This window comes from Eublepharis macularius, chromosome 3 (assembly GCF_028583425.1).
Source record: "Eublepharis macularius isolate TG4126 chromosome 3, MPM_Emac_v1.0, whole genome shotgun sequence".
Classification (NCBI taxonomy): domain Eukaryota; kingdom Metazoa; phylum Chordata; class Lepidosauria; order Squamata; family Eublepharidae; genus Eublepharis; species Eublepharis macularius.
Genome location: NC_072792.1, coordinates 23,332,747 through 23,359,566, shown reverse-complemented (window position 1 = coordinate 23,359,566; position 26,820 = coordinate 23,332,747). Strand labels below are relative to the sequence as shown.

General features: G+C 42.5%; 1 protein-coding gene across 8 annotated transcripts in view; it reads right to left on the bottom strand.

Moving 5' to 3' along the window:
• Positions 1-3,921: 3,921 nt before the first annotated feature.
• The window catches only part of LMO7 (LIM domain 7), a 189,044-nt gene continuing 166,145 nt past the window's right edge, over positions 3,922-26,820 (bottom strand). For 6 of the 8 annotated variants that reach the window (XM_054973079.1, XM_054973081.1, XM_054973082.1 and 3 more), the window contains 9 exons: positions 24,710-24,802; positions 21,839-22,242; positions 20,455-20,508; positions 17,561-17,613; positions 16,876-17,095; positions 14,023-14,328; positions 11,223-11,331; positions 9,479-9,581; positions 4,579-4,695 (listed from right to left, as the gene is read on the bottom strand). In XM_054973079.1, the coding sequence (XP_054829054.1) occupies positions 4,673-4,695; positions 9,479-9,581; positions 11,223-11,331; positions 14,023-14,328; positions 16,876-17,095; positions 17,561-17,613; positions 20,455-20,508; positions 21,839-22,242; positions 24,710-24,802 (1,365 nt within the window). In that variant the 3' untranslated portion in view covers positions 4,579-4,672. Of the gene's footprint in view, positions 4,696-9,478; positions 9,582-11,222; positions 11,332-14,022; positions 14,329-16,875; positions 17,096-17,560; positions 17,614-20,454; positions 20,509-21,838; positions 22,243-24,709; positions 24,803-26,820 lie in introns of all 8 variants that reach the window. The other 2 variants (XM_054973080.1, XM_054973085.1) reach the window with 1 other exon arrangement.

The window sequence follows — 26,820 nt, the reverse complement described above, 5'->3', positions numbered from 1 at the left end:
AATGGTGAGGGATCCTGCTTTGAACATTTTGTCTTTCTTGTGCAGCACCGTGTGTGTGTCCCCCTCCCCCCCAATCATTGCAAAGGATATTTTTGGCATGTGATTGAGATGTTCATGCAACGGGAAGGGGAACTTTCCCCCCAGTCCCCTCAAACCACTCATAGGTGTTTTACAAGACAGCTTTCTGGCATACTCACACTGCAAGCCTGAGCTTCCAGGGATCTAATGAAATTCATAATATTATGTGCAAAATGAACACAAGATGATATCCATATGTAAGAAAATAGACTTTCTTTTTGCCAAATGCAGCAGGAAGAATTTTCCACTGTAAATCAGACAGAAACTGAATAGGAAAAAGAGAACAACACTCAACTCCTCTGGTGGTATTCCTGCCTCTGTTCATTGCACCAGAAGGGTCAGCTCAGTATACAGTGATCTGATCAAGAAAAGCGATCTGTTGAGATTTCCTTCTCTGATCTATTTGCAAGCAGAGCGAAGAAAGGATAGCTCTGTCTGGACTGCTTCGTTTGAACTGCCCATTTGCAAGGGCTTTTGCCAGTTTGAAGGAGGCAGTGTGAAGCACGAAACACGACGAGATTACTCTCTGCACCAAGCACTTACGATTGATGAGAAATGGTGAGGGATCCTGCTTTGAACATTTTGTCTTTCTTGTGCAGCACCGTGTGTGTGTCCCCCTCCCCCCCAATCATTGCAAAGGATATTTTTGGCATGTGATTGAGATGTTCATGCAACGGGAAGGGGAACTTTCCCCCCAGTCCCCTCAAACCACTCATAGGTGTTTTACAAGACAGCTTTCTGGCATACTCACACTGCAAGCCTGAGCTTCCAGGGATCTAATGAAATTCATAATATTATGTGCAAAATGAAAATGCCTCTGCCATTATGACAAAGCAAAAATGGGAAGAGTGTACATGCCCTTGTTTAGGTGATGAATGGACCTGTTACATTTGGTAAAAGCTCCAGAGTCTTGCTGAAAAGAGGTGGCAAATTGAAATGTCTTCTAAAACAAGAGGCTCTTGTTATCAGTCGAATATGAAGCTGCGTACACATTTTCCCCAGTGGGACAAACACAGGGCTTTTTTTCAGCTGGAACGAGGTGGAACGGAGTTCCGGAACCTCTTGAAAATGGTCACATGGCTGGTGGCCCCGCCCCCTGATCTCCAGACAGAGGAGAGATTAGATTGCCCTCCACACTGCCGAGCAGCGTGGAGGGCAATCTAAACTCCCCTCTGTCTAGAGATCAGGGGGCAGGGCCACCAGCCATGTGACCATTTTCTCCAAGGGCAACCCACTGAGTTCCACCACCTCTTTTCCCAGAAAAAAAGCCCTGGACAAACAGATGGCCTTGAGCTGTTTGAGATTTGGAAAAAAAAAGGTGAAGGGACAGTTATCCCCACCCCTTGCTTCTCCGGGAACAGATTCAAAGCAAAGACTCTCCTCTCTTACTGAACTTAGGTAAGAACCAAATCTGAGGTTTGTTTCACAGACCCCTGGCAGCTACTAGTTAGAACAACTGAATGGCACCACCAGAGATCAAAGACAGTAACTTTCTGAGCTGTTACCATCACCCAAACTGACTCAAATAACACAAACTCACTAATGAAGAAAATAATTGGAGAAAAAGTCCTCAGACCTGTTCTTAAGTGTCAAGGGTATAATATCCTTTAGAGTGCGTTGGCCAACGAGGACATTCTCTGCAGTGTTTTACAGACTATTTTTGCTTAGGAAGAACATCATCATAAACTGGATTTTTACATACATTTGTGACGAGGAATTCAGTAGCGGAGGGCTCCAATTCATGCTCAGCCAGACCCTTCCGACTCCCCCCACCCCCTTGGCAAGCTGTTCCAGACAGACTCGGAGCAGTTGGGCCCGCGGCTCAGAGCAGAAATTCAGCATTGAACAGTCCTGTTGGGAATCTCAGGTTCATTCCTAGTTTAAATTTTGCAAGATGTCAGCAGTTAATTATTTTTATTTTACGAGCTTGTTTTAACACCTTGCAGAAAAAACCACAAACCCTCCTATGGGCCCATTCCTAGTTTGGGCTTGCAAATTCCCTCAGGCCACTACTTAGCTAGCTGCTAGACTAGTTTGTTTTCACTGGTTACAAAAAAGATTTTTATTTTTTTGTGATCAAGTTCCTGCAAGTTAACCTAGACTGAAGATTATTCTTCAGATACTCATCAGGTGCTTCCATCTCTCCAAATTTAAGATGAGGAGAAAGTATCCTGCGAATCTATTTGAGCATTTTGACAAAAGCCTTGGAATAGGAATTCATTTGCCTTCTAATTAAAATTTTTTAAAAAAACCTAGTGGGGGATCATTGGCCTGACTCCAAACAGGCCTTAATCTCAGACATTACACCTAAACACTGCCATCTTGTGACAAAATATATTAAGAAAACTTAAGAGTTGAACACTGTGAGTACACCATTTTGAGGCTTTTAGACTCAATGTATCTTCTGTTATTTGCGGTTTGAAAGATGAAGGTTGGATCCAAAGTTCATGTCCCACCTAGAGAAAGCACTTCTGTCAGAAGAAGGGACTCTTGCCTGCAGTAACCCACTGTGCTTTATCCTTTGGGATAAAGACAGGGCTTTTTTTCAGTTGGAACGTGGTGGAACGGAGTTCCGGAACCACTTGAAACTGGTCACATGGCTGGTGGCCCCGCCCCCTGATCTCCAGACAGAGGGGAGTTGAGATTGCCTTCCGCGCTGCTGAGCGGCGCAGAGGGCAATCTAAACTCCCATCTGTCTGGAGATCAGGAGGTGGGGCCACCAGCCATGTGACCATTTTCTCCAAGGGCAACCCACTGAGTTCCACCACCTCTTTTCCCAGAAAAAAAGCCCTGGATAAAGAAGTCTCTAGAACTTCATGGGGGAAGTGCTGCCAACGACGTTGTGCTGTCACAACATGGATGAAGTAGCCCAACGATCAGGACTGGGTGATTCGGGAGCGGTTGAAGAGCCCTACGCAAGAACCGTCTCCCTGCTTGTGAGGATGTTTGAGCATCTTTAGGGATTATCCATATTCCTCTATTTGCCACGTATCCTAAACATTTTTCTTTTAAAAAGGAATTAATGCTTTTAATGATGAACAATAACTTTGAGTGGGCACTTCTGTTCACATTCAACTGATAATGAAGTCTCTGCAGAACATGTTTTCAAGCATAAACATAAAATTTTATGAAGGGAGTGGGGGAAGAAAGAAAAAAAATCACATTTCAAAAACAGCACATCGTGTCCCCCTCTAACATTACTATGCATGCTCAAAGTTTTTAAAAAAAGTGACATGAATTGCAAAGTCCTGAAAGCCTGAAACTGCACCGAGGCTTCAAAGCCAGTCTAAAACTGGCAGTGTGGAATGTGGGAGTGGCATGCTGAAGCCATTGCGATAGGAGCAAATGCTCTTAAATGGTGGTTCAAACTGTAAGTGTGAAACGGGCCAATGATTCCCCCCATGCATCATGCTTTAAGTAGCCACAGAACGCTGCAAAGTGAACTTGGCCTCACATTGCATACAATAAATTTTATCTCTGGATTCATCAATTAAATCATGACTGTGGTTGCTGTACTTGCTGAAGCAACTTTGCTACCCAAACTCCCCAACCGTCTTAATTAAAAGCTTGTATTGTATGCTTAAGGAGGATATGACCCACAGATTCCAAACCAGATTGTCTGTTATAACAAGTTATATTTATTTAAAACCTACAAGTATTGAAGCAAAATTTAACTCTCTTATTTATCCTTGAAATGCCCTGCGATAGGTGTACAGAAGCAGCAGCGGTGACATAAGCCAAGAACTGTTTTTACCAAAATAAAATCATAACCATGTTTAACAACTTTTTCCGGTAGACTTACTTTTCTCAAGATGGAGAAGTTAAAAATACTCAAGACATGCATTTAAGTGCAGCTTCAGCAACTTTATTTACAAATACAAAATAAGTCAACAGGAGGAAAACAAATCTTCAGCCTTATTTACTTGTTTGAGGTACAAGCAGAGCTCCGTTTTTCAAACCTGAAAAGGCAAAAACTCTCACGAACAATTTCCCCCCATCAGATTTAACTGTTCAAACACAATGAAATCCTGAACCCCAAGCAAACAGCCTGAAGTTTTATATTTTAGTCTTTAAAAGTATAATACGACTTAAGGCTTAGAAACTGAAATACAGACAGCAACCACCACTGTGCGTCTTTAAACGCAATTTCATAATATTCTGCGGAACCCTGGAGCATATACATCAAAAATAGAAATTGCAGTTACAAATCCGTATTTATTATTTCAATGATGCTCATTAAAGAGCAAAAATAGCCTCTTCATACATAATTGAAAAATTAAAGCTATTTTATATTAGCTTCCAACATTCTTGATGCATTTACTACCAGAAGATTTCTCACTGGAAGGTATAGGAATGAGAGAGTAAATTGAACAGTGTGTGTGTATGTGTGTTTTATCCAGACGAGTTTTACTGTGATTACTTGCTTATAAATAACTAAATGTTAACTTCAACGGATACAATGCATTTTCTACATAATCTAGACAGGCAAAAATATATAATTTTTTAAAAAACCACACGCAATATATATATTTATAGATCTACAGCAGCAGCCTCCTCCGTTATCTGTAGAAGTGTTCTCGTATTTAGGTTGCTATCACATAATGGTTGGCTGTCCAGCTGTTGAGAAAAAGTAGGGGAGGGGGGCAGACAGAGGTTTAATTAAAAGGGTGTGGCCATCTGAATACAGACAATGTTTAAACTTTGAATGTTTTGCTGCATTCCATTTATTCATGCAAATTTCCAAAAGACTGTTCTAAAAGGAAAGGGGGGGGGGGGAAAGCAGGTAATAAAGATTCTTGAGGATTTCACAACCTGCCTTTCAGACTTTTAGGCCTTTTAATATGATGGGAGAGCGCCTAAACCGTGCTTTTCAAATGCAGCTATGATTTCATGTGGCCAAAAGAGGGCGCTCTTGTAACAGCAGCCTACTCCTAAGCCTGCCACAGCCGTATGAGGCCTTTAAAAAGGCCTGGGAGGAAAGCCAGTTGAGGTGGAAGCCACATCAGATTAGCTACTGTCTGGGCCTTGAAGTCTTGGGGGGAAAGGAGCAAAGGGCAGCAGACTTGAATGGGGATCATCATACACAGCGCTCAGGTATTTGTTAGCCTAAAATTGCTCAGTAATGCAAATTTAAAGCTTTAATGCTTCTTCCCAATACAAATGATTTTCTAATCTTCTCTTTGTTAATCTCCAAATTTCACTTGAACCATCATATTATGGAGAGGCTCAAAGCTGATGTAAACAGCCATCTTGACCCCCCTAAAGAGGCCAAGTAAAACAGCTAATCCGCACAAGGCGCAGATGAAAGTTAACATAAAAAGCAAGCAGTCTGACATAAGGTTCTAGGAGGTAAGAAAAGACAGGAAATTGACGATGCAACGTAAACTACATTGTTGGCGTATGATGGTGTAAATAACAGGACAGAATTTTTCAGAACAGGACCTAGTGATCTCAGAGTGTCCATGATGAGTCAGTCTTTTGCAAAGTGAAAGAGTTCACCCTTCACTAGCCAGAAAACAATTTGCTTGGTTGCCGGGAACCAATCACTGTCCTAGAACTCTTAACTGGTGCTAAGAAGATCCAATCCTCATGAAGTTGTCATAGTTACTACCAGTATAAAAGTGAACAGGTTTTCATTCTGTTTTCTAAGGCAAAGGATTGCAGCATAGAGACAGAGTTTGTCTACAGACATAATACTCATTGGTGGATTTCAAGTGAATACCCGAAATTTAAGTTGTGTGTGATGCTGGTCTCTCTTATTTCTAGAAACAGAAAGTTTACCTAGCCCCTTCCTACACCAGTTCTACTGGCATCTTGCTAGAAGTTAATAAGGAAGATTCTGTCTACCTCCTGCAAGCAGTCAACCCCGACCTCCGCCATTTTAAAAAACTGCTTCTGATATAAAAATCACAAGCCCCATGCATTAATGCACCTTAACTTGCATTAATGAATCAGCCAGCTGAGCAAAGCGTTGCCGATTCCCGCCTGGGAGTTTGAGTCAAGCCTTGAATGTAAATGTAAATGCCAAGGACTGGGTGTTATTGATTCACTGCCTTCCCAAGCTGCGGCTGTGCAGTTTTGACAAGAAAGGTCTCACTGCTTCACCACTCCGTATTCCGATCCCCGTTCTTTCTGTGATGAGATCCCACTCTAAGTTTGTAGGATCATCAATCAGTTCTGATAAGATTATACTCCTGGGAACATCTAATCAAGATCTAAATTCATCAGCCCAGCTCCAAGGACATTAATTAGCCACCACTTCTTTGTCAAGCACCAGGAGACCCAATCTTACTCTTTTGTCACACCCCGGTAGCACCGATCAAAGGTAATCAAACCTTTGTTATTCCCAGGATATGACCTTTACAGTCTTTGTCCCAATGGCTGAGGGGGCTCCCTAGCCTCAGGACACATTTTGCCCGATAAGAACCAGGGCTTTGCCCCACTCAAATTGTGCACGCGCTCCTGGATCCAAGCATTGTATCCTTCTCTAAGACTCTCCTGGTCAAGAATGCTGGCTGTTTGAAGCCCCCTTCCTTTGTGGAATGCTCTACTCCCCGGATAGGTAATTATTGCCCCAAATCCCTCAAATCTATTCCACTTTCGCCACTGCTTTTCCTAGGAATCTTGTATGCTTGTGAGTTACTTCCTGTGTGTGTATTTTCTCCTTTAAATAAAAATTACTCTTTATTCAAGACCACCAGTCTCGTCAATTTCCTTGGTGAGGGGACCCCATACAAATTGGTGGAGATTTCGCTTGTCACCCCTCTCGTATAGCCACCTCCTTGCTGCTAATTCCTCCCTTACTCACAAGGAGTCCCATTCTGGTAACTCTCCAGGCAAAGTCCATTCCAACCAGTGGGTGACAATGAACAGAATTTAGGGCAGGGGCTTTTGAGTTGTGGTCTTATAGACTCAGCTACCTGATTTTGTAAGCCATATACAGATCTTACATTTAAACAAACTTTTAAAAAATACATAGTTTTCACTGTATAGTTTTGAGGATACCGATATGTGGCAGACAATGGCAAGGTGGAGGGGGGGGGGGGAGTTGAGGGCCCATAATAATTTCAAATCAATATGGGTGTCCTTGGGTTCCTACGTCTGAGAACTGTTGACATAAGGCACCAGAATTCCAGGTCTCATCATCAAGTTTATTCTTATTTACCAGCTTCAAAGTGACTAGAAATCTAACAATATGAAATAGGGCTGATTCACAAGTGGCAAAGTTTCTTAATAATTTGATAGGAGCTAAAATCAGTGAGTCTGAAAGCTCCATTTCTAACATTAACAGTACAATCCCGAGCAGAGTTACTCCAGTCTAAGCCCATTGAAATCAATGGGCTTAGACTGGAGTTACTTTGCTTAGGATTGCGCTGTAAATCTATGCTAGCACATACACACATGCAAGTCACATCTCTTGAGGCAACAGTCGTTGAGTAATGAAACTGCATCTGGGAACCAGTCCCATCCAGCTGTAAGTTCTCCTTTCCTGTTTCACTTGCTAAATATATCTTGAAATGGGACACTGTCCTAAGGGGACAGACTCCCCTTAATCTTGAGGCATTGAAACAAGGAAAAAAGCCAAATCAAAGGTCCTGTATGTTCAATCAACAACAGACTTTCTGCTTACGTACATTCTTATGTGCCGTTAAGTCGCAACCGACTTATGGTGACCCCAGCAAGGGGTTTTCAAGTCAAGTGAGAAGCAGGGGTGGTTTGCCATTGCCTTCCTCTGCGGAGTCCTCCTTGGTGGTCCCCCATCCAGGTACTGACCCTGCTCAGCTTCTAACAAGATTTGGCTACACCACGCTTCCTTCCATCCCAGACTTCTTGCTTATGAGCCACTGAATCCATTCATTCCTCAGTAATGCATAAAGCTGCTCTTGAAAAGAACCTAGTCTGGCTATGTAGTTCAAGTGCTTCTATCTATCAAAATTAAACCCTCTCCATAAAATTAAGAGGTCATTTAGGGACTGTATCCAGTACAAAGTGCACAGCCACCATGGCTATTTTTCATTAAAATCAAACATTAAAATACCACAGTCAGGAGCCATAATTTTGAACTGAAGACAGAGGCTTGAGTCTTCATTATTATGCAGAATTAAGTAAAAGCTCTCCCACACTGTTACTAAAAATGCGTACATGGTATAGCTATCATTACAATATGGCAATATTCACATGCAGAAGACTGGTTTGGATCATGTCATGCTAGCACTGGAATAAAAACATTTTTCAGTTCCCTTGAGTGCAAGTGCTGGGCTTGTGGATGCAAAACAACTCTTGTACTACTGAGATATATGGTTACTATAACCTTCCTTCCCCTACATGCGTGTCCACACTAGTGCATCATGAGTACAAGATGTGGGACAATGAATGAGTTTGACCAGGGCTTTTTTTCAGCTGGAACACGGTGGAACGGAGTTCTGGCACCTCTTGAAAATGGTCACATGGCTGGTGGCCCCGCCCCCTGATCTCCAGGCACGGAGGGCAATCTAAACTCCCCTCTGTCTGGAGATCAGGGGGCGGGGCCACCCACCATGTGACCATTTTCACCTAGGGTGATTTAAACTTTAAAGAACTCCCCTCTTGATCTGGCTGACCCAAAGTGTGGTCCTGAGTTCCACCACTGAGTTCCGCCACCTCTTTTCCCAGGAAAAAATATGCAGACTCACATCGTATCACAGCAATTATGCTACGCATTACCATTTAACATCCAATTCAATTACACGTGGAGAAATTTCTTTCCAAGAATTAACATGGAAAACAGATTAGGAGTATAAATAAGACAGAATTATTTTTGTTTTTTAGTAAAATAGTCCCAATGAATTCATTAAACTGAATGATGCATAAGAACCTCAGTCAACAATCAAAATCAATTCTCACAGCTCTACTAAACAGTTCTGCTTCCAGCAGTGACTAAATACAAACACCTTATTTTCTTAGGGAAGGGACAGGATTAACCAATCAATTAACCAACGCAACATGTTAAACTTTATAGCCAATCAGCAGCTGAAGATTTTTAAAAATTAATTTCTAATACATCATGGTCAGCCGTTTAGCATGAAGGAGGACGAATGCTTTTAATGAGGCATGGGCCACGTGTATTACAAGTTCAAATAAAAAAAATTACTTCAAACTTTTGATATGTTCAGTGTTTCTTGCTGCTCTTGTTGTTGTGTTCTTTAGTGTTTAAATTCTGAACCCAAGGATGAAAAATGCCTTCAGAATGCTAGCAGCTGACAAATGCAGCATCACGTCACAAAGAAAACCTTATCACCAGCCGCCACACATCTAGGAGCGGCACTCTTAAGAGCATTCAACACAGAACAACAAGAGCCGACCTACAGCTCATAAGCAAAAATTAAACTCTGATTCATTCATTCAGGAAGGAACACCTTACTTTTAAATCTGAGATAGCAGTCATTGCAGAAGAGCTCATTGTTTCGGATGCGGACTTCAGTTCCAGTCTGGGACCCCCCAAGGTCGCACTCGCAACCAACGCACTGTGCAGAGAAAAAAACAATGAGCAAGAACACAATCAGCGGGGGCTATCAGAAAGGGACCCTTGAACTATTCACCCACTTGGGCAAAAGCATTGGTTAGTAATGTTAGTAGGCAATAAGCCAGCAGAGATTATAACGCTTACAGTAAGCAAACCAGCAAAGTGGCACAATCTAAAACATAAAAAAAAAGAATGAGTGAGGTTAGATCATCAAGTCTTCGCTCTCTCGGACGTGGTGGTTATTTGGCACAAAAGAATCAGAGGCAGAAGTTTTGGCACCAAAGCACTTCTGATGGACAGCATGCAGGTTGCTCACAACACTATCTAATTTTAGTTCGCCAGCCATCCCATTCATTTCCCCTAGACATCCTCTGTTTAAACTTTAATGGTTTGAAATGCTATGCAAGTTCACAGAATACCAGCTTTCCGTTTTTCAGACAGGTATGGTCACCTTCTGCCCTACTATGTTGTAGTTTTCTATTCACATCACGATGGAGAGTGCTCAGGACTTAAGCAAAAGGCCAAGTCTCCCCAAACCTTGTAGACAGGGTTCTCAGCCCTGCTGACAAATGTAAGATTTCGAGGTCACTACCTGGAGGTGGAGCGTTCAGGAGGAAGTGGCATCACTTCTGGGTGATTCTCTAGGAATTCCCTCTAACCTCTATGGTAAAGATCAGAGATACTAGAGGAAATTCCTAGAGCATCACCATCAATGCCCTTCTCCCTCCATTTTTTTCTCCCACTCCTCAGATTTTCAAGAGAGGATTATCCATTGCCAGGAGGTGAATGGCAAGCCTAGTTTCCCACCAAATAAAAAGTGCATCATGTTTTCTGCTGCCCAAAATATCATTCAAAGTACTTATATAGTTTAATTGGTGTGAATAGCTGTGACAGCACACCGGATTAAGCTCCATGCAATTAGGATGGAGATACAAATGCTACTCTTACGAATGTTCTATTAAATAGACATTTTAAAAAAATTGTCTCTTGTACTCAAGATGTCTTATAATACATATCAATTACATTAATAAAAAAACGAATGAATTAGTAATACAGTAACAAAGCCATAGGATTAGGAACCATGTAATGTCCTAACAAAACCACAATAAAATATGGAAAGATTAAAAAAATTCTCCATAACCACTGGAAAAAAAATGGCACACAATTTCCTGAAGCCATAAAATGAGCAAGCCTGAAATTCAGAGAGGGCAGATGGGTGCTACAGAAGAAAAGGGGCTCTGCCTTTGTGCCAGCCGAAACCTTCAAACTATGTTGGTATTCTGAGCAGGGCCTCCCTTGATAAAATAATAGCATCAGAATTTGGACACGAGCTCTGGGGAAAGGCAACCACAGAGAAAAGGCCGATGGGAGAAATTAGCCATGTTTCGGCCTCCTTGGTCGCCTTGAATTTAGTAACTAGTGTTATTAATTTTGATCCTTTCCAGATGGCCTGAGGCTACCAAGAATAAATGAAAGGAATTAATCCCGAACTTGATATTTCGAACATCTCTCTACAAGGGAGTTAACCAGACTGCTGCACCAAGTAGCATGTGGTTGATTACCACCACCCGTTAATTAAGCTGCCATGCCATCAGGAGTTTAAAAGTTTCTGTGTCTCCCAGGCGTTTCGCCCAGCTCTCACCTTAAAACAATGCAAATGATAACAAAGGCCAAGAGATTCGATGATCATGGCTGCTCCTTTGCCCAAAACGTTTTTACAGTATGAACACACACGCTTTCCACTGACCGACCTAGATATAGAATGAGAACGTGGCTGAGAAACGGGCTTCAGAAGACAAGATCACTCAAAAGAAACCACTGGACAGAGTAAGTAAAACCAAAACTCAGGATTCCTGGAAGAAATCTGAGAGTTAATAACCTAGAATGAAACTCTACCAACTTACCCATTCGGGCAATCAGATACAAAACGAACACTTTCATCTAATTCTTGAGCAATGCAAAATTATTGACTAAATTAAGAAAAAGAGCAATGTATAGGTTTAGAACCCCGGATTATTATTATGTCAAATATTTATATGCCACTTTTCAACATAAACACACATCCAGAACATTCAAATTACTCAGTAAATGAAATTTTAATTAAACCAGTAACATTTGTACATAAAACTAAGCAAACAAAATCCAAACAGCCGCTACATGATAAACTGAAAAAGATCGGTCCGTAACAAAATGAAACAGAAAGCTGACTTCAAGATGACAACAATGGTGATTTGATGACAGAACCCTTTAACTCCCCCACTGTGAGGCAGATTTTCCTGACTAATTCAGTTAATTTGGCTGAGCTGCCCTAAGTGGCGTGTTAATCTTTGTGGTTTGAAAGTCTGTTTGTCCCACCCTGACATTCAGATATATTTTTGGCTTTTTAGTCCAGCTAGGATTGATGGGAAGAAGAGGGAGCCCTCTTCCTTTTTGTTGGAAATGGCACTGGAGATTGTATAATGTTCAAAAGGAAATAACTTTATTTAACAGGCAAGGATTGAATAAGTATAGTCAGGGACTGAAAGTGCTGAGGTAAAGTTTTGTTGTTAGTACAGAATACACTTTGAGTAACAGGCAAAATAGTTTCCTTGAAGCTTAGTTTCTTATATTTTTGGTTCTTAGCAGTGAGAGGTGTTTTACTTTTGCTGACACTTATACTAAGAATTCTTAAATAGAATTCTTTTTTCAGTCAGTGAGGTTACATTTAAGACAAACATTTCTTCTTCCCTCACTCTAGAGAGGTACCTGTCTGACCTTCGCTGTCAAACTCACTCACAAACTCTCTTTGAACAATCCTTTTGGAAACTGTCAGCCCTCCAGCTAGGTTCTAACTGACCAATCAGAGACGAGGGAGCAGCTTGTAACTCAAGCTCTCTATTCTAAGCAAGAGCAAACTCTTTCCCTCCCAGCTCTTTGATTGCTGCACTTAGGAAACCCGCTTTCAAGTGCAATCTGTCACACAAGTCCATTGGGATTCTCCAAGGATAGTATTCAAAAGTTCTGGAGCCATTGCCAAAAAGGCCTCATATCTCATGGAGGCTAATCAAAAACATGTGTAAGATTAATCCTTTAACAGAGCCTTATCTGAAAATCTCAGTTGTAGAGTAGGTTCATACAGGAGGAAGTATTTCTTCCTGTATTACAAGGGATTAGACAGATTCATGGATGACACTGGCTACTAGCCATGATGACCATATTTAAAGGCAGCAAACCTCTGAAAGGCCAGTGCCAGGAAGCAACATTAGGGGAAGACCTTGGCCAATTTATGGCTTTACAGGTTAAAAGCAGTATCTTGAAGCAGGCCTGAAAGCATATTGGTAGCCAATGCGGAAGAGTGTCAAGACAGATGTTCTAAGGACATCAGGCGAAGTCTACCAAGATCACTCTTTGCACCGATGGAAGTTCCGGAACTGTTTTTGAAAAAAAGTCCTATGCAGAACGCATTACGTGCAGCAATATAGTTCATTCTCAACCCAATGGGAATCAAGAAACAGCAAGAGCAAGTATTTCATTTTGAAGAGCATCTTTATGCTCTACAAGTGAAGTGATTTTGTGTACGCAAAGAGCCACACAGTAACAATTGATCAAAGTGTTCTGCAATCCAGGGCAAGAAGGGATGGGCACATAATGTTCTCCTTGTTTCCTGCTGGGTGCATGAACGTTTACAATCAGATGCACATTAAAAAAAAAAGAATTTCACTCCCTTGTTCACACACGCCATACAGACTGCCCTCCTCCATGCTACGATTCCGTTAAAAACTAATGCATATACTTATTTGTGACATTTTGGAGTAGATGGCAAAGCAAACCACGCATGAATGAGAAATACAGTGATAATAAAATATGTGGGTATTTTTAAAATGAAAAGTTTCTTAAAAGCCCGTATGTATTTGAGGTGCTTTAATGATGGACCAATTTCTGTAATAAACAGATTTAAGGTGTTATGAGCTGGAGTTTTCCTGCTTTTCACAGAGGCCCCCATAAAACCGGTGCTATTCGGAGCTACAGCAAGAAGGGGGAATCAACCACAAATTTTCCTCCTTTGTATGAGCTGGAGATGTAATCTTGGATCTAAAGCTTGGGCAAACCTCCACTTAGAGCCAATGAATTATATGTGGAGCATGGCTCCACCCCCTCTACTTTTCTACTACAGCCTCTCCCACAAGTTGCTGTCCCCAAAGTTGGGGATACCCGGGAATAATATGGTATGTGCAACTGGGGCTGGGGGGGGGGGGGGAAACTATCCTACAGGATACCAGACCATCCCCCGCCCCGCCCAGCATGAGTGGAAGTATCCTTCAACTCTAGATACTATATAACATAATAAACATTAGAAGACACTCTGTACTATTAAGTGCAGTCCTTACTAGATCTCTAGCATTTGCAAGGGTGGGGGGTTTGAAGAAGAAGAAGAAGAAGTATTCAACCAGTAAGTAACATACCTGTTGCGCTGGTGGGTTCCAGACTGGGAAGGCGAGGTTAGGGACTGAGAATGGGGAACAGGAGATGGAGCAGATGGGAGAATGTGAGGCAAAGATGAAGCTTTCATAGAACCGGCTGAAGACGACGGCAGGCTGGAAGAGGGAGTGCGCATGTAGGCACGGTTTGAAGTGGACACCACTGGAGGCGCATGAGGACCAAAATCTTGACTTGATGACAAAGATGTTGAAGATGCAGATTGATTCATCCAAGAATGATTCCTCCAAGAATGCGTTCTCGAAGAATCCAGATTATCTAAACTCTCACCTCTGCAACGAAAAGGATATAGATGGACACACTTGCCCCTATAGTCCTATGAGCAGTTTATTCTATTTTAGCTAGTTTGGTGTAGTGGTTAAGAGTGGCAGGACTTGAATCTGGAAAACCAGATTCCCCACTCCTCTTGAAGCCAGCTAGGTGACCTTGGGTCAGTCAGAGCTTCTCGGAGCTCTCTCAGCCCCACCCACCTCACAGGGTGATTGTCATGAGGATAAAAATAACACACTTTGTAAACCTCTCTCTGTGTGTGTTAAGTTGTCCTTAAGGTTGGTATATAAACTGAATGTTGCTGCTGCTGTTAGACAAAGGCAGTACAACTGAACGCATACCTAGAGAAGCTCCAATTCAGAGAGAGCATGTTGCATTTGTGTGGCTAAACAGCGTTCCATTGTAACAAATGGAGCTGAAGTGCAATCAGCTTCCTAGATCTCTGGGAATCAAGGCTATAGGGGGTTAAACACAATAGGAACCCTTATCTTGTTTGCACAGAGCTATCCTAAAAGATTTGTACTTTGATAACCAAACAACATAGCAAATGATAGAAGGAGAAAAAAGTTGGGTGGATATTTTGTACCCTGGCAGCAAGTACATTTACACATACATTGTTTCTTGTGTATAGGAAGACCCCATATCAGATTGAAATGCTGTATCAATCATTACTATGGAAAAATGACAAGCATAATCCTTTAATAGTTTCCCACTGCTGGGCCACAGAAGATGGCAAAAGTTCACACAGGTTTCTGAGCCTGAAGAGACTCTCAGCCACCAGCAATAAGCCTTTAAGCAAATGTCTTGAATTGGAACAGTCTCCTTGGACAATACCTCTGCCCAGGGCTTTTTTTCCTAGGAAAAGAGGTGGTGGAACTCAAGACCGCACAATGACATCACTTTGGGTTGGCTGGAACAAGGGGGGAGTTTTTTAAAGTTTAAATCGCCCTCGGTGAAAATGGTCACATGGCCGGTGGCCCCGCCCCCTGATCTCCAGAGGTCAGGGGGCGGGGCCACTGGGCGTGCGTCCATTTTTAAGAGGTGCCGGAACTCCGCTCCATCGCGTTCCCACTGGAAAAAAGCCCTGCCTCTGCCCCCTTCACTTTTACACATGTCGAGACTGTGAATAGTTCTGGGATTACATTCGCCTCCCCTCACTCTTCTCCCTCAACATGTAGATAGTAACTCCTAATTTATTTAAACATGGGATCTGCTAATGCAGTTGCATTCTACCATGAGAAGGAGCACACAATTCCAAAACCTTCTCCCAAACCAAAACTGACACAGAAGTTCCTTGCTACAGTCATGATGGCATGCAGCATAACATGTTTGTATGAAAAGGAAAAAAAAAACAGTTCATCAAGGCTCTCTCTCCCTTTCTCTTTAAGGTAAGCAGATTTTTAAAAAAACACAGAAGAAAAGAATCTTGTGTGAATCCATCCTAAGTTTAATACTTATGAAAGTCTTTTTATCACATATTTTGCAGCAAAAGGCATCGGGCAATGTCAAAGTCCAAGCTGACCAGCAGATAATCACACTATCCAGATGACCAGCAAGAGTGCTGTAAAATCTCCAAGGCCCCATTTTGCCAGTGGGTGTGAACACAGTTATTTGTCATGTTCACAGACCTCCTACCCTTACATGCAGAGTACAACTGAAGGCTTCCAAAACCAGGAAGCTGAGGACCGAGCTCTAATTTGCTACAACATCTGAGTATGGGCTTCTGAGCAAACTGAAGTTTGCCTCCTCTCCCTAAACTGGAATTCTAAACTAAGGTTTGATCCCAGTTTAAAATCCTGCATTGGGGAAAGGAAACAAACTTCAATTTGTCCTGGTGCTTACGTTCAAACATTACAGCAAAGTGGAGATCCATGCAGAACAAGAGAACATGTGGGCATGGGAAACAAGCTGTGTTTGTGCCCACCATGGAGTTGTGTTTGTGCTCAGTGTGATGTACGAATATCGCTCAGTGGTCAAGTTCTCTCCTTAATCACTCAAATACAGAAATGTTTGCTGCTTTCTCTCTTTCACACAGACACACAAAGTCTGGACAATTGTGTGGTTAGCTCCATGTGTCCAAGAAAACGTTGGATCTGTTTCTCTTAAACAGCAGCTTTGCAAGATCTTTGGCAGCAACTTTAAAAACAGAAGAGAGCTTCAAAGATCAGTGCAGGCCCCCTGGTTCCAGGATGGCAGAGCATTCTCAAGAACCATGGCTCAAGCCCTTGAGAGTGCCTGAGATAGCTCTTTCGATCCTAGCCAGGATGCACGTGTGTGCTTGCACATCAAATAGGCACCAGTGTCAGAAGCATCCATAATTCACTTTGCTGGTGTATCCACAATTTAAAAGTGTATTAACTGGGACAAGAGAAGCTTACGGGATTAATGGTGACAGTATTTGTGTTTCTGAATGGAAAAAAAAATGGAACACGCTCTCTCTCTCTCTCTCTCTCTCTTTTTGTACTTCAAATGAATGGAAATTCTTGTGCTACTCTGCTTAAAACTAAAACTGGCAAAGAATGGAAGCTGCTTTCCGACACGTGCATTACCTCCTCATTTTACTCCCAGGTAGACTGACAGACTCTTTATGCATGCTGGAACTTCGCTGCCTGATCCAGCTGCTGTCTGTGTGCAGAGATGTCTTCTTTCTCATTTCCTGAAGGATCTGCTGTCTTTCCTGCTCTGCAGGGGACAAGCCATGCTCTTTCTGAGATCTTCTCTGTGAGTCACTCGTATTCCAGGACTGCTCTGAATATTTGTTCTTCATCCCTAGTTTGAAAAGGAAATAAACTTAAAAACAAACAGAGATGCACGGCCAGGCTGAAAGGGGGAAGGAGGGAAGAAGGAGAAAGAATCGTGAAAAAAACAGAACGCAAACTTAATAAATTGTATTATTGTCTATGCCTTGTAGGATTAGTCATGATTCATGACAGAGTGCTGATAGAAAGGTGAAGCGTGTCTGTTTTCGAAAACGTAAATATAGCTCCCTGGGGAGAAGAAGGCTGGCGTCAAGTTAGCTGTGACTCATATAATCTAGTCTCCCTGGCAAAAGAACAAATCTAATGTTCAAGAATGACAATGCAGCTTGGAATACAGAGCTGTCATCTGTCTGCAGACCCTGGGACCCTCATCACAAAATAATCCAGTAGTATGGATTCTTCCTGAAAAAGAACCAACACTGTTCCATTTGTCCCGCCTGTCTCTCTTTAAAATTGAGCCCACCAAGGCACTTACCATTCCTGTTCACATGATGATCATCTAGATCAGGAGTCGATCTGGATTTATTTCTAGAAATAATGAAGGGTATGTTACAGAGGACAAAGGGCAGAAAAAATGACATCACTGTTAACAGGTTGCAACAGAAACAAGAAGTCAAAGTAAAGATCTTTGACACATTTGGTGAAATTTCGTTATGACTCCTGGACTCTATTGGAGTAAAGTAGCATGCAAACAAAGCCAGATGCAACTGCAGAAAACTGCAGCATTCCTACCAAGAGAAGAATTGGAGAAGTAATACAATCACATTGTTCACACAGACAATGAGAAATATTGGCTGTTCGAAAAGAGGAGTAAGAATAAAAAGTTAAAATGACCAATGGTCCCAGAAGGAAGTCTCGGCAGTTTATAAACTGCATCCTCCTAAACGTTCATGCCACAGTCAGACTTCATGGCAAGGTATAAATAAACTGTGACTGAGCAAAAAACAATGTTGGCTGCCATGCTCATGTACCCCCCAGCTCTCCCTGCCCCCCACAGGACATAACGCATAGCTCCAGTGGAAACTCTCCAGTTTGATCAAGCTCTAGCTTGCCGTGATGTCTGAAGGCAGGTGTTTTGGTGAACTGGAATTTGTTCTCTTCTCACCCCCACCACTGCCAGAATTTTAAATCTTGGTCAAATATCAGTTTAGAATTGTCACTTTTGGGGAGTGAAACGGCAAGCTTTGTGATTTCAGCCGAAAGAGAAAGGCAGCTGCCACGTCAGTGAGGCACTTCTTGCAGGTAAAAAGGACATTTGGATTTTATACCAGCCACCTCCCCCAACCTCGGAATGGCAGACCTGAGTGCCGATGCTAAAGTCTGTTACTGAGGGATCATCTCTTTGGAAGTAATGTTAACAATGCAAAACTTGGCAAGAACACAATGGACAGGAAATAAGAAATGCCCCATTTTATAAATGTTACAATGACCAAGGCTTAGTTTACCCAGAGTGGGGATGGCTGGGGAAGATAATACTGACCTTGACAGATCAATGGTCTGACCCAGTATAAGGCAGCTTCATGTGGTCACTGAGGTGGTGTCAATATTTGGGCTACTCAAGAGTAATCAAGGGGCCAATGTGCAATCTGTCATGTGTCTCCTAAGATACACTTGAGCAACCTGCAACATTTCAGGGCTAAATGTGCTATTTGTATAGAGAAGCTCAAGCAAAGCATTCTGTTGCCTAGGATATATGCTCCTTTATATACCCACTTTTTTCATCGTGTGTGTGTGTGTGTTGCACAACCATCTGGGAGGACAGCCTACCACAAGAGTATAATGTAACAGCAGCCACAAGAATGGCTGAAGGTAAAAATAAGAGCTGAAATTATTTGTTGTGTTATCAAGCCACTCCCATCTCATTGGCATTTGGTTGGATGGAACATATAATAACAGCAATGGTTGTTGTGGATTTTCCAGGCTGTGTCGCTGTGGTCTTGGCATTGTAGTTCCTGACATTTCGCCAGCAGCTGTGACTGGCATCTTCAGACGTGTAGCACTGAAAGATCTCTCAGTGTCAAACTGTGGAGAAGATGTCACATCTTCTACACATCTTCTCTACAGTTTGACACTGAGAGATCTCTGTCTTTCGGTGGCTACACCTCTGAAGATGCCAGCCACAGCTTCTGGCGAAACGTCAGGAACTACAATGCCAAGACCACAGCCATACAGCCCGGAAAACCCACAACAACCATCGTTCTCCGGCCATGAAAGCCTTCGACAATATATAATAACTTTGGTGCCGATTTTTCACATCTAAGACTTTGAATACCTGAAGTTCTCTTCAAAGGATTTCCAAAGTGTTCAACCGAAATCAGCTCTTTTCTGCTTTGAACGACTCCAAACAGTTTTGCAAGAGACACCGGAACACTTATCATTTGTGAATGTTGTGAATGTTGCAAGTGTGGGACTGAACACAGAAGATGGCTGTTCTACAGTGGAAATATATTTTGGGCAACAGGGCTGAAATGACACTTTCCCCATCGATGTTTTATAGCTGGCCATTAAATCTCCCCCCTCCCAAACATGGTGAAACAGGGACATAATCAACAAAGGCGGAAAAATCAGGAGCAACTCTGTCAGTGTGCTCCAATAAAAAAAGAAGAAAGAATTCTGAGTCACTTCCATGTAATGTTAGCTGCCACAGGTTTGGTTTAAACTGTGGTTTAAAATTGGTTTAACCAGGGCTCATTTTGAGGGGGAACGTGCAGGAATGCAGCTCCGGTAGTTCTCCCAAAAGGTCACATGTCAGGTGACCCCACCCACCTGATTTTTGGCCATTTTGGGCCCATTTCAGCCTGGATTGGGGCCAAAAGCCCAATTTGGGCTCAAACCCAAAACAGCCAGGATTGGGATCAGACCCAAAACAGCCAGGATTGGTCCCAAAATGGCCAGGATCAGGCCTCTCACAGGTGGTGGATCACTCTCCCACTCAGCAGCAGCCCAATCCTGACCATTTTGGGCCCCTTTTCAGCCATTTTCAGCCCCTTTTTGCAATTTTGGGCCCAATTTTGGCTCTGAATGGCCAGGATTGGGTCCAAAACAGCCAGGATAGGTGAGGTCAGGGGGTGTGGCATATACAAATGAGTTGTGCGAATGAGTAATGCTAATGAGTTCCTGCAGCTCTTTTTCTACGAAATGACCCCTGGGTTTAACCACAGAAAGTTTAACCAGCAGCGAATGCTATATGCTCTGCAATTGCATCATTATTCACCATGCAGAGATGTAATTATACAAATGAGCAAGAAAAACTGAAGATGTGACCATTCCAAACAGGGAGAGATCTTGAATTTGTCTGTACTTTCATATCCCAAAATAGCATAATCACTGATATTTTTTTCTCTCTTTAATATCTGGCAGCACACTTACTTGTCAGCACTGAAGCAGCCTGGATGCTCAGAGTTTCTTGATGTATCATAATGTCTAAAGTAAATGAAAGTACACATTTGAATGGATAGACAAGAGCCATTTGGCTGGTAGCACAGGAAGAGGCAGCAATACGAACAATAGTTCTCTACATTTTGAACAAGAAATTCTGGCAGACCCAGATTTGCATCCCAGGAACAGGAAGCTGTAGGAGAAGGGATTGACAGAGTAGGAAGTCAAACCTGTTCTTTGTTGTATAATCCACAACAGCAGCATAACAACTGACAGCAATGCTCAATGCAAAGGGGTTTTTTTTGCATTTGCAGTTTATAGGTAAATGGTGTGTGAATACAATTCTCTACAGCAACAGCCCAGGTGCATGTGGGTTTAGACTTGAGTATTAGTATGTTCTGTGGATTCCTGATGGTGCAAACTGAGATGCACATTACAAAATGTGCACTTTGGCTGACGTGGACAATTAATATTCTAGCAACATGCAGTGAAGTGTAAATATAGGCAGCAAAGGGATTACTCTCATTCATCCCCACACTTTTTAAAAACTTTGTTTTTAAAAGAGGTTTAAATTTTGCTTTTTTAAAGGAAAGGCTGTTGCAAAAATAGTCTCTTGCCAGGAACAACTTCTCAGGAACATTTTAAGTCACCACTCACACAAGGTGAAGATTATGGGAAAGCTCTTCATTCCAGCCACTAACACGTGACGTAACAGTAACATTGGAGACATTTTTCCATGGCAGGCGCAGTCCCTAGCATGAATAAAACACCTATTCACCAGAGCCAAAAGCCCTGCTAGGCGACCAGTGCATGAGCTTGGGACTACTATATGCATGATGACATCTAAATGAACCCATATTAATAGTGCAAGATTTAGGGTAGGATCATTCCTTTAAGGCACTTTGATTATGCATTATCTTACACAACAGGCATGTACTGCCTTGCAGACTAAAAATCACACAGTGGATTCCCTCAGTTCTCCTCTGGTGTTACTCCGCCACTCCATTATGATTTCAGTTCTGCTCCAATTGACTTCCAGACAGAAAGCAGAATTCCAAGTTGATAAACAGATTTCATGCATGAAAAAGGTTCTTTCTTTGAGACTCATATACTTAAGCTACATAAATGGCTTCCTCAGAGCAAAAACATTTATTCTTTGAACAGAAGCGCAACGGAAGATTACACTTTTGCAACGTAAAAGGCTTCCTGTCAAAACTAACCTCATATGCCAAGCAAAAAAAAAGGGAGGGGGGAATATGAAAATTGTTATCCCAACACAAAAAGGGATAGTTGCAAGCTTCCACAATCTGCTGGCACATTTATCTAGCACCCCAGTTTCCAAATCCATAGCAGAAAATAAATCTGTAATGCAGACCTTTGATACTGGGGCCTCTGGACTGGAATATCCCTGAGTTGTTCCACCACCTGCGGTTTCTGTTCTACTTCTTCCGGGGGCTTTGGTTCCTCAGCATAGTAGGTGTCCCTTCCATTTTGTCCCTCCTCAAGCTGCAGTTCCTGGAGTTTCCTCTCTTGTTCCACCTGCAAAGCAGCTTCTTCCTGGAGTCTCTGCTCTTCCTGGCGTCTCTGCTCTTCCTGGCGTCTCCGCTCTTCCTGGAGGCGTTTCCTTTCTTCTTCCTTATCCTGCTGTTCCCTTTCCTCTTCCCATCGTCTGCTGGTGTCATAACAGTCAACTTTACCGTTTTCATTTGTTTCCCACTGAGAAGCAGGTGGCTCCTGAGCAGTTACGGACACAGCATCTGACTTCCATACAGTTTGCTCCTAGGGAGAAGATTGCAAGATTTATAGAAATGAACAGCATATAATGTATTCAGTTTTGTGAATGTGCTGTGGCATGAGTTAGCCAAAGTACTGGATTTCGTTCCAGAAAAATTCATATTTCCCCACTAGAAGGATGAACCCAGCTGACAGGAAGGGGCTTGAACCAATGGACTGAGGAGTACAAGTGGAACAAAGAAAAGGTGGTTTCCCAGCCCCACACGTCAGCTTCATAAATCAAACTGAGCGCCATGCTCATCATTAAATGAATGTAACATCAAATAATGACTTACACATGTGAATGAAATTTCAGGGAGATCCTGCTACTACACGGAACATGCACATTCATACACTCAACTATTATTTATCAAGTTTAAAGAAATCTATCAATGTGTAAACTAGCCCTTTGGTATACTACATTTTTGAGACTGCAACCAAAAATGCAAAAAGTTTCATTTCATTGACTGGCTTTAAATTAATGTCAGTTTCTTCTCCTACAACTTGATCTGTTAGCAACTGCTGTGCAAAGGTCCTTTTTCCCCACACCTCTGTTCATCATTCAAGTTTGTCTCGCGTGCTGTGTAGACATCTCCAGGTATGGCCCTCACTTATCAAAATCTGGTAGCAACGTAAATGTCCTACAAGTTACACCATAGCTGGATTTATTTCATTTTGAACATACATCAAAATACCTAGAGATATCAGCTAGTCAACCGACCAATCACTGATACACTGTATATTGATACAAATTGATACGAATAAACTTGGTCTCCCCAGCTCTATTGTCTCTCTGCAGTGTAACAAAAACAACCATCTACCCTACTACATAAGATCTTTAACAGGAGATTCCAAGATGGGTTTCCCTGTTAGTCTGTCTGTAGCAGTAGAACAGAGCAAGAGCCCAGTAGTTCTTATAAGACGAACAAAATATGAGCTTTTGCGAGTCACAGCTCACTTCGTCAAATCAGATTCCAAGGAAATGAACCTGGAACCTGCTACCTCCAAGACAAGGACTCTAACCAATGAGCCCTCAGAGTCTCTCTGAGATGTCTCTACACGAGACATCTGACACGTGAAGAACATGTGTTGGGAGATGCAATGTTAGCTGGGAAGGGTAGTTTAAAAAGACAGAGCCAGCGGCAGTACAAAGGCTTTGCTATATACTGGAGCAGTGGGAAGGGGCTGTGAAATGCCAGAAGGAAACTTCAGCCCATTATAACCTCTCCAGGTCCAAGCCTGGCTCTGGAAGGCAGTTCCAGCCCATTTCCATTCCTCACTGCCCTCTGCTTGCCATTCCTTACAGTTTTAGACTAGAGAGGTAAAATTGATACAGCCTTCGAGGACGCGAAGATAAAATTGACAAACCCTCTCGGGAGCGACCTCCACTGTCTCTGCCTTTTAAAACTACGCTTCCTGGCTAGATTGTATCTCCTTATACTTGACAAACATGCGCCGAGGCGCCTTGTGTAGAGACTCTCTGAGTCAAGCAGCAACAATGCCTGGTGATTTGCTCTAAAACTTGCAAATTAAATATATTCAGGATCTGATGCAAGACTGGAGGTTAGTTTGCTGACACTGGCCACTGAAGGGGATTCGGCTTTACGCTCCTCACTGCACTGTTTTCCTGACCTGAAATGGCCTCAAGGGCACTATTTGTTCCTGGGGGACTACCAGTACAGCAAACCATGCCCTTCTGAGGCCATTCTGCATCAGGAAAATTGTGTGGGAAGGGGGAAGCCCTCGGCCCCTGCCCACCACACTACACTCTCAATCCAAATCAGACCCCTGCAACACCTGGGAATTTAGTTCCTGGCATCTGAAGTCTGACTGTATGGTTTGACAGTTGGGTCAGGAATATCCAGACCTGGGCCGTTTCCACACTACTCACCTTCAATTTGAACGCTGCGGAATGTTGTGGAAAAAACGCGGAAGATAGCATTTTCTCGCGCGAGTTTTGTGCGACATCGTGCAAAAATCGCACGAGAAAACGCTATCTTCCGCTTTTTGTTTGTAACGTTCCGCAGCATTCTGACTGAAGGTGAGAAGTGTGGAAACAGCCTGAATTCCTGGTAAAATATCACTGCTAGTTTGGCCCTCAGAGCATACTTTACAAAGAGTGAAAACATTGGTACTGGCGGACAGGACAACTTTTTACATTCCATTTGTTTGAACAGTCACATTTTAAGTATATCCCACTATTTCCAGAGACTGCCTTAAAAAAAAAATCTAGTCTGAAGAACAGTTCTATGAACCTCAAAAGATGCTCACAGTTCTATGGTGTTTACTTGGACCTAATAGAAAGGTATTTTTGTCAATGTGGTTCCTATTTGGACTTTTTCCCAGGCCAACACAGCTGCCAGCATTTCCTGTTTTAAAACTATGCATTCAGCTCTCAATGGGAAAGCAAAATTATGTTTTTGTTTCATGAAAGAGCCAAGAAAGGTCAAAGCACAAAGTGTTTAAGACACACCTCAGTTAAGTATTGAGAGCTCTCCTTCTCAACCTCTTGCTGTGCTTTCAGCCATTCTTCCTTCAGCTTCTCCTGCTCACGTTGGTATTTCTCCTAGATTTTTTAAAAAGAACAGTACGCCACAATTAGTTGAGTTTTTCTTTTTCTTTTTGCAATATATGCTACATAGAAATGTAGCTTCTTTTACACTGATCAAAATAAATGCATGATTGGGGATCCATGGGAGATAGTACCCCTCATACCTCAACAAGAGGTTCTACAGACTAACTACAGACTAACACAGCTAACTCCTCTGGATACTAAATAAGTATCCAGCAGAGTTAGCTGTGTTAGTCTGTAGTTGCAAAACAGTAGAGTCCAGTGGTACCTTTAAGACTAACCAACTTTATTGTAGCATAAGCTTTCAAGAACCACAGCTCTCTTTGTCGGATGGTTCTCTAAAGCTCATGCTACAATGAAGTGGGTTAGTCTTAAATGTGCTACTGGACTCTTTACTATTTATTTAATATATTTTTATTCTGTCCCTCCTCTACGGAGCTGAGGGGGAAGGGTATTTCTTGGAGCAAGCTTCCATGGCAATGAAGAGTGGGTCACAACACCACTCTTTACTTGGAATTATGTACATGTGTGGGGTGCAGGAACCCCAAAGGGACCATAACCAAGGTTTATTTCTAAATGGTATTAGGTTCAATAACTTCAAAGCCCAGAATCTAATTCCAGGACTGTGGAGGCTGGCTGTCAGCAGCAACAAATACAACAACAACAACAACGTTCGATTTATATACCGCCCTTCAGGACAACTTAATGCCCACTCAGAGCAGTTTACAAAGTATGTCACTATTATCCCCACAACAAAACACCCTGTGAGGTGGGTGGGGCTGAGAGAGCTCTGGAGAGCTGTGACTGACAAAGGTCACCCAGCTGGCTTTAAGCGAGGAGGGGGGAATCAAACCCGGCTCTCCAGATTAGAATCCCACCTTCTTAACCACTACACCAAACTGGTGTGTTTTCATAGGCCCTGGCTCTTTATATACTACCAGGGTGAGAGCCTGAATGCTCAGGAATTGAACACTGGTAACTCCTGGTAAAATCACTGGTACAATATTTTGTTAGTTCTATTCTGTGGGATATTAAAGCCACCCATTGAAAAAATTGAGAACACAATTTTGGGACTCTGATTCTCCGTCTTACAATAAAAGCTTTTGGATTGTGGCTTGTTTGTTTTACGGAGGAAATTTCTCTCTTGTAACTGGTCAGGGATCAAAAAGTAAGCCGCTGACACCCCTCCAAACGTATCTTGAAGAAGTATTTGGCCACTGCCTCTTCTCATTCATTGCACCAATGAGTTATAATCGGCATTCTTGCCAGTTCCTCCTGTGTTACTCGATAGGTTTGAAAAGAAAGTGCAAAATGATAATGCAGAAAAAGAGAAAAAAGCAACGGCCTCTGACCAAGTGGGATGGTTCTGGGACACGTGTAACTCAGGGCCAAGCTACAAGTGATGAAGGACACTTGAACGGCAAGTGAACAGACTCACGTGTATTCCTCCCCGTTCACTTGCGCTACGTGATCGAGTGGAGTGCAAGTGGGGCACAAGTGAGCAGGGAGGAATACACGTGAGTCTGTTCACTTGCCATTCAAGTGTCCTTTGTCACTTGTAGCTTGACCCTCAGAAAGAGCTTCCATCTACATGCACCTCTCTGTGATCCCTGATCAGCCACAAATGGGATCCAACCAATGGCATCTCTGACACAGAGGCAGAGGAGTTAGCCGTGTTAGTCTGCAGTTGCAAAATAGTAAAGAGTCCAGTAGCACCTTTAAGACTAACCAACTTCATTGTAGCATAAGCTTTCGAGAGCCACAGCTCTCTTCATCAGATGCATCTGACGAAGAGAACTGTGATTCTCAAAAGCTTATGCTACAATAAAGTTGGTTAGTCTTAAAGGTGCTACTGGACTCTTTTTGATTCTGACACAGAGGTAAGATCTGAGAGGTCACAAACCTTAACAAACTCACTTCCAACTGAAGTCTGCCCGGCTAACAAGGATCATCTTTCACAGATATATAATAGCCCAGCATTTCTTAGAAGTGCTTTTGGCAAACCGAAAACA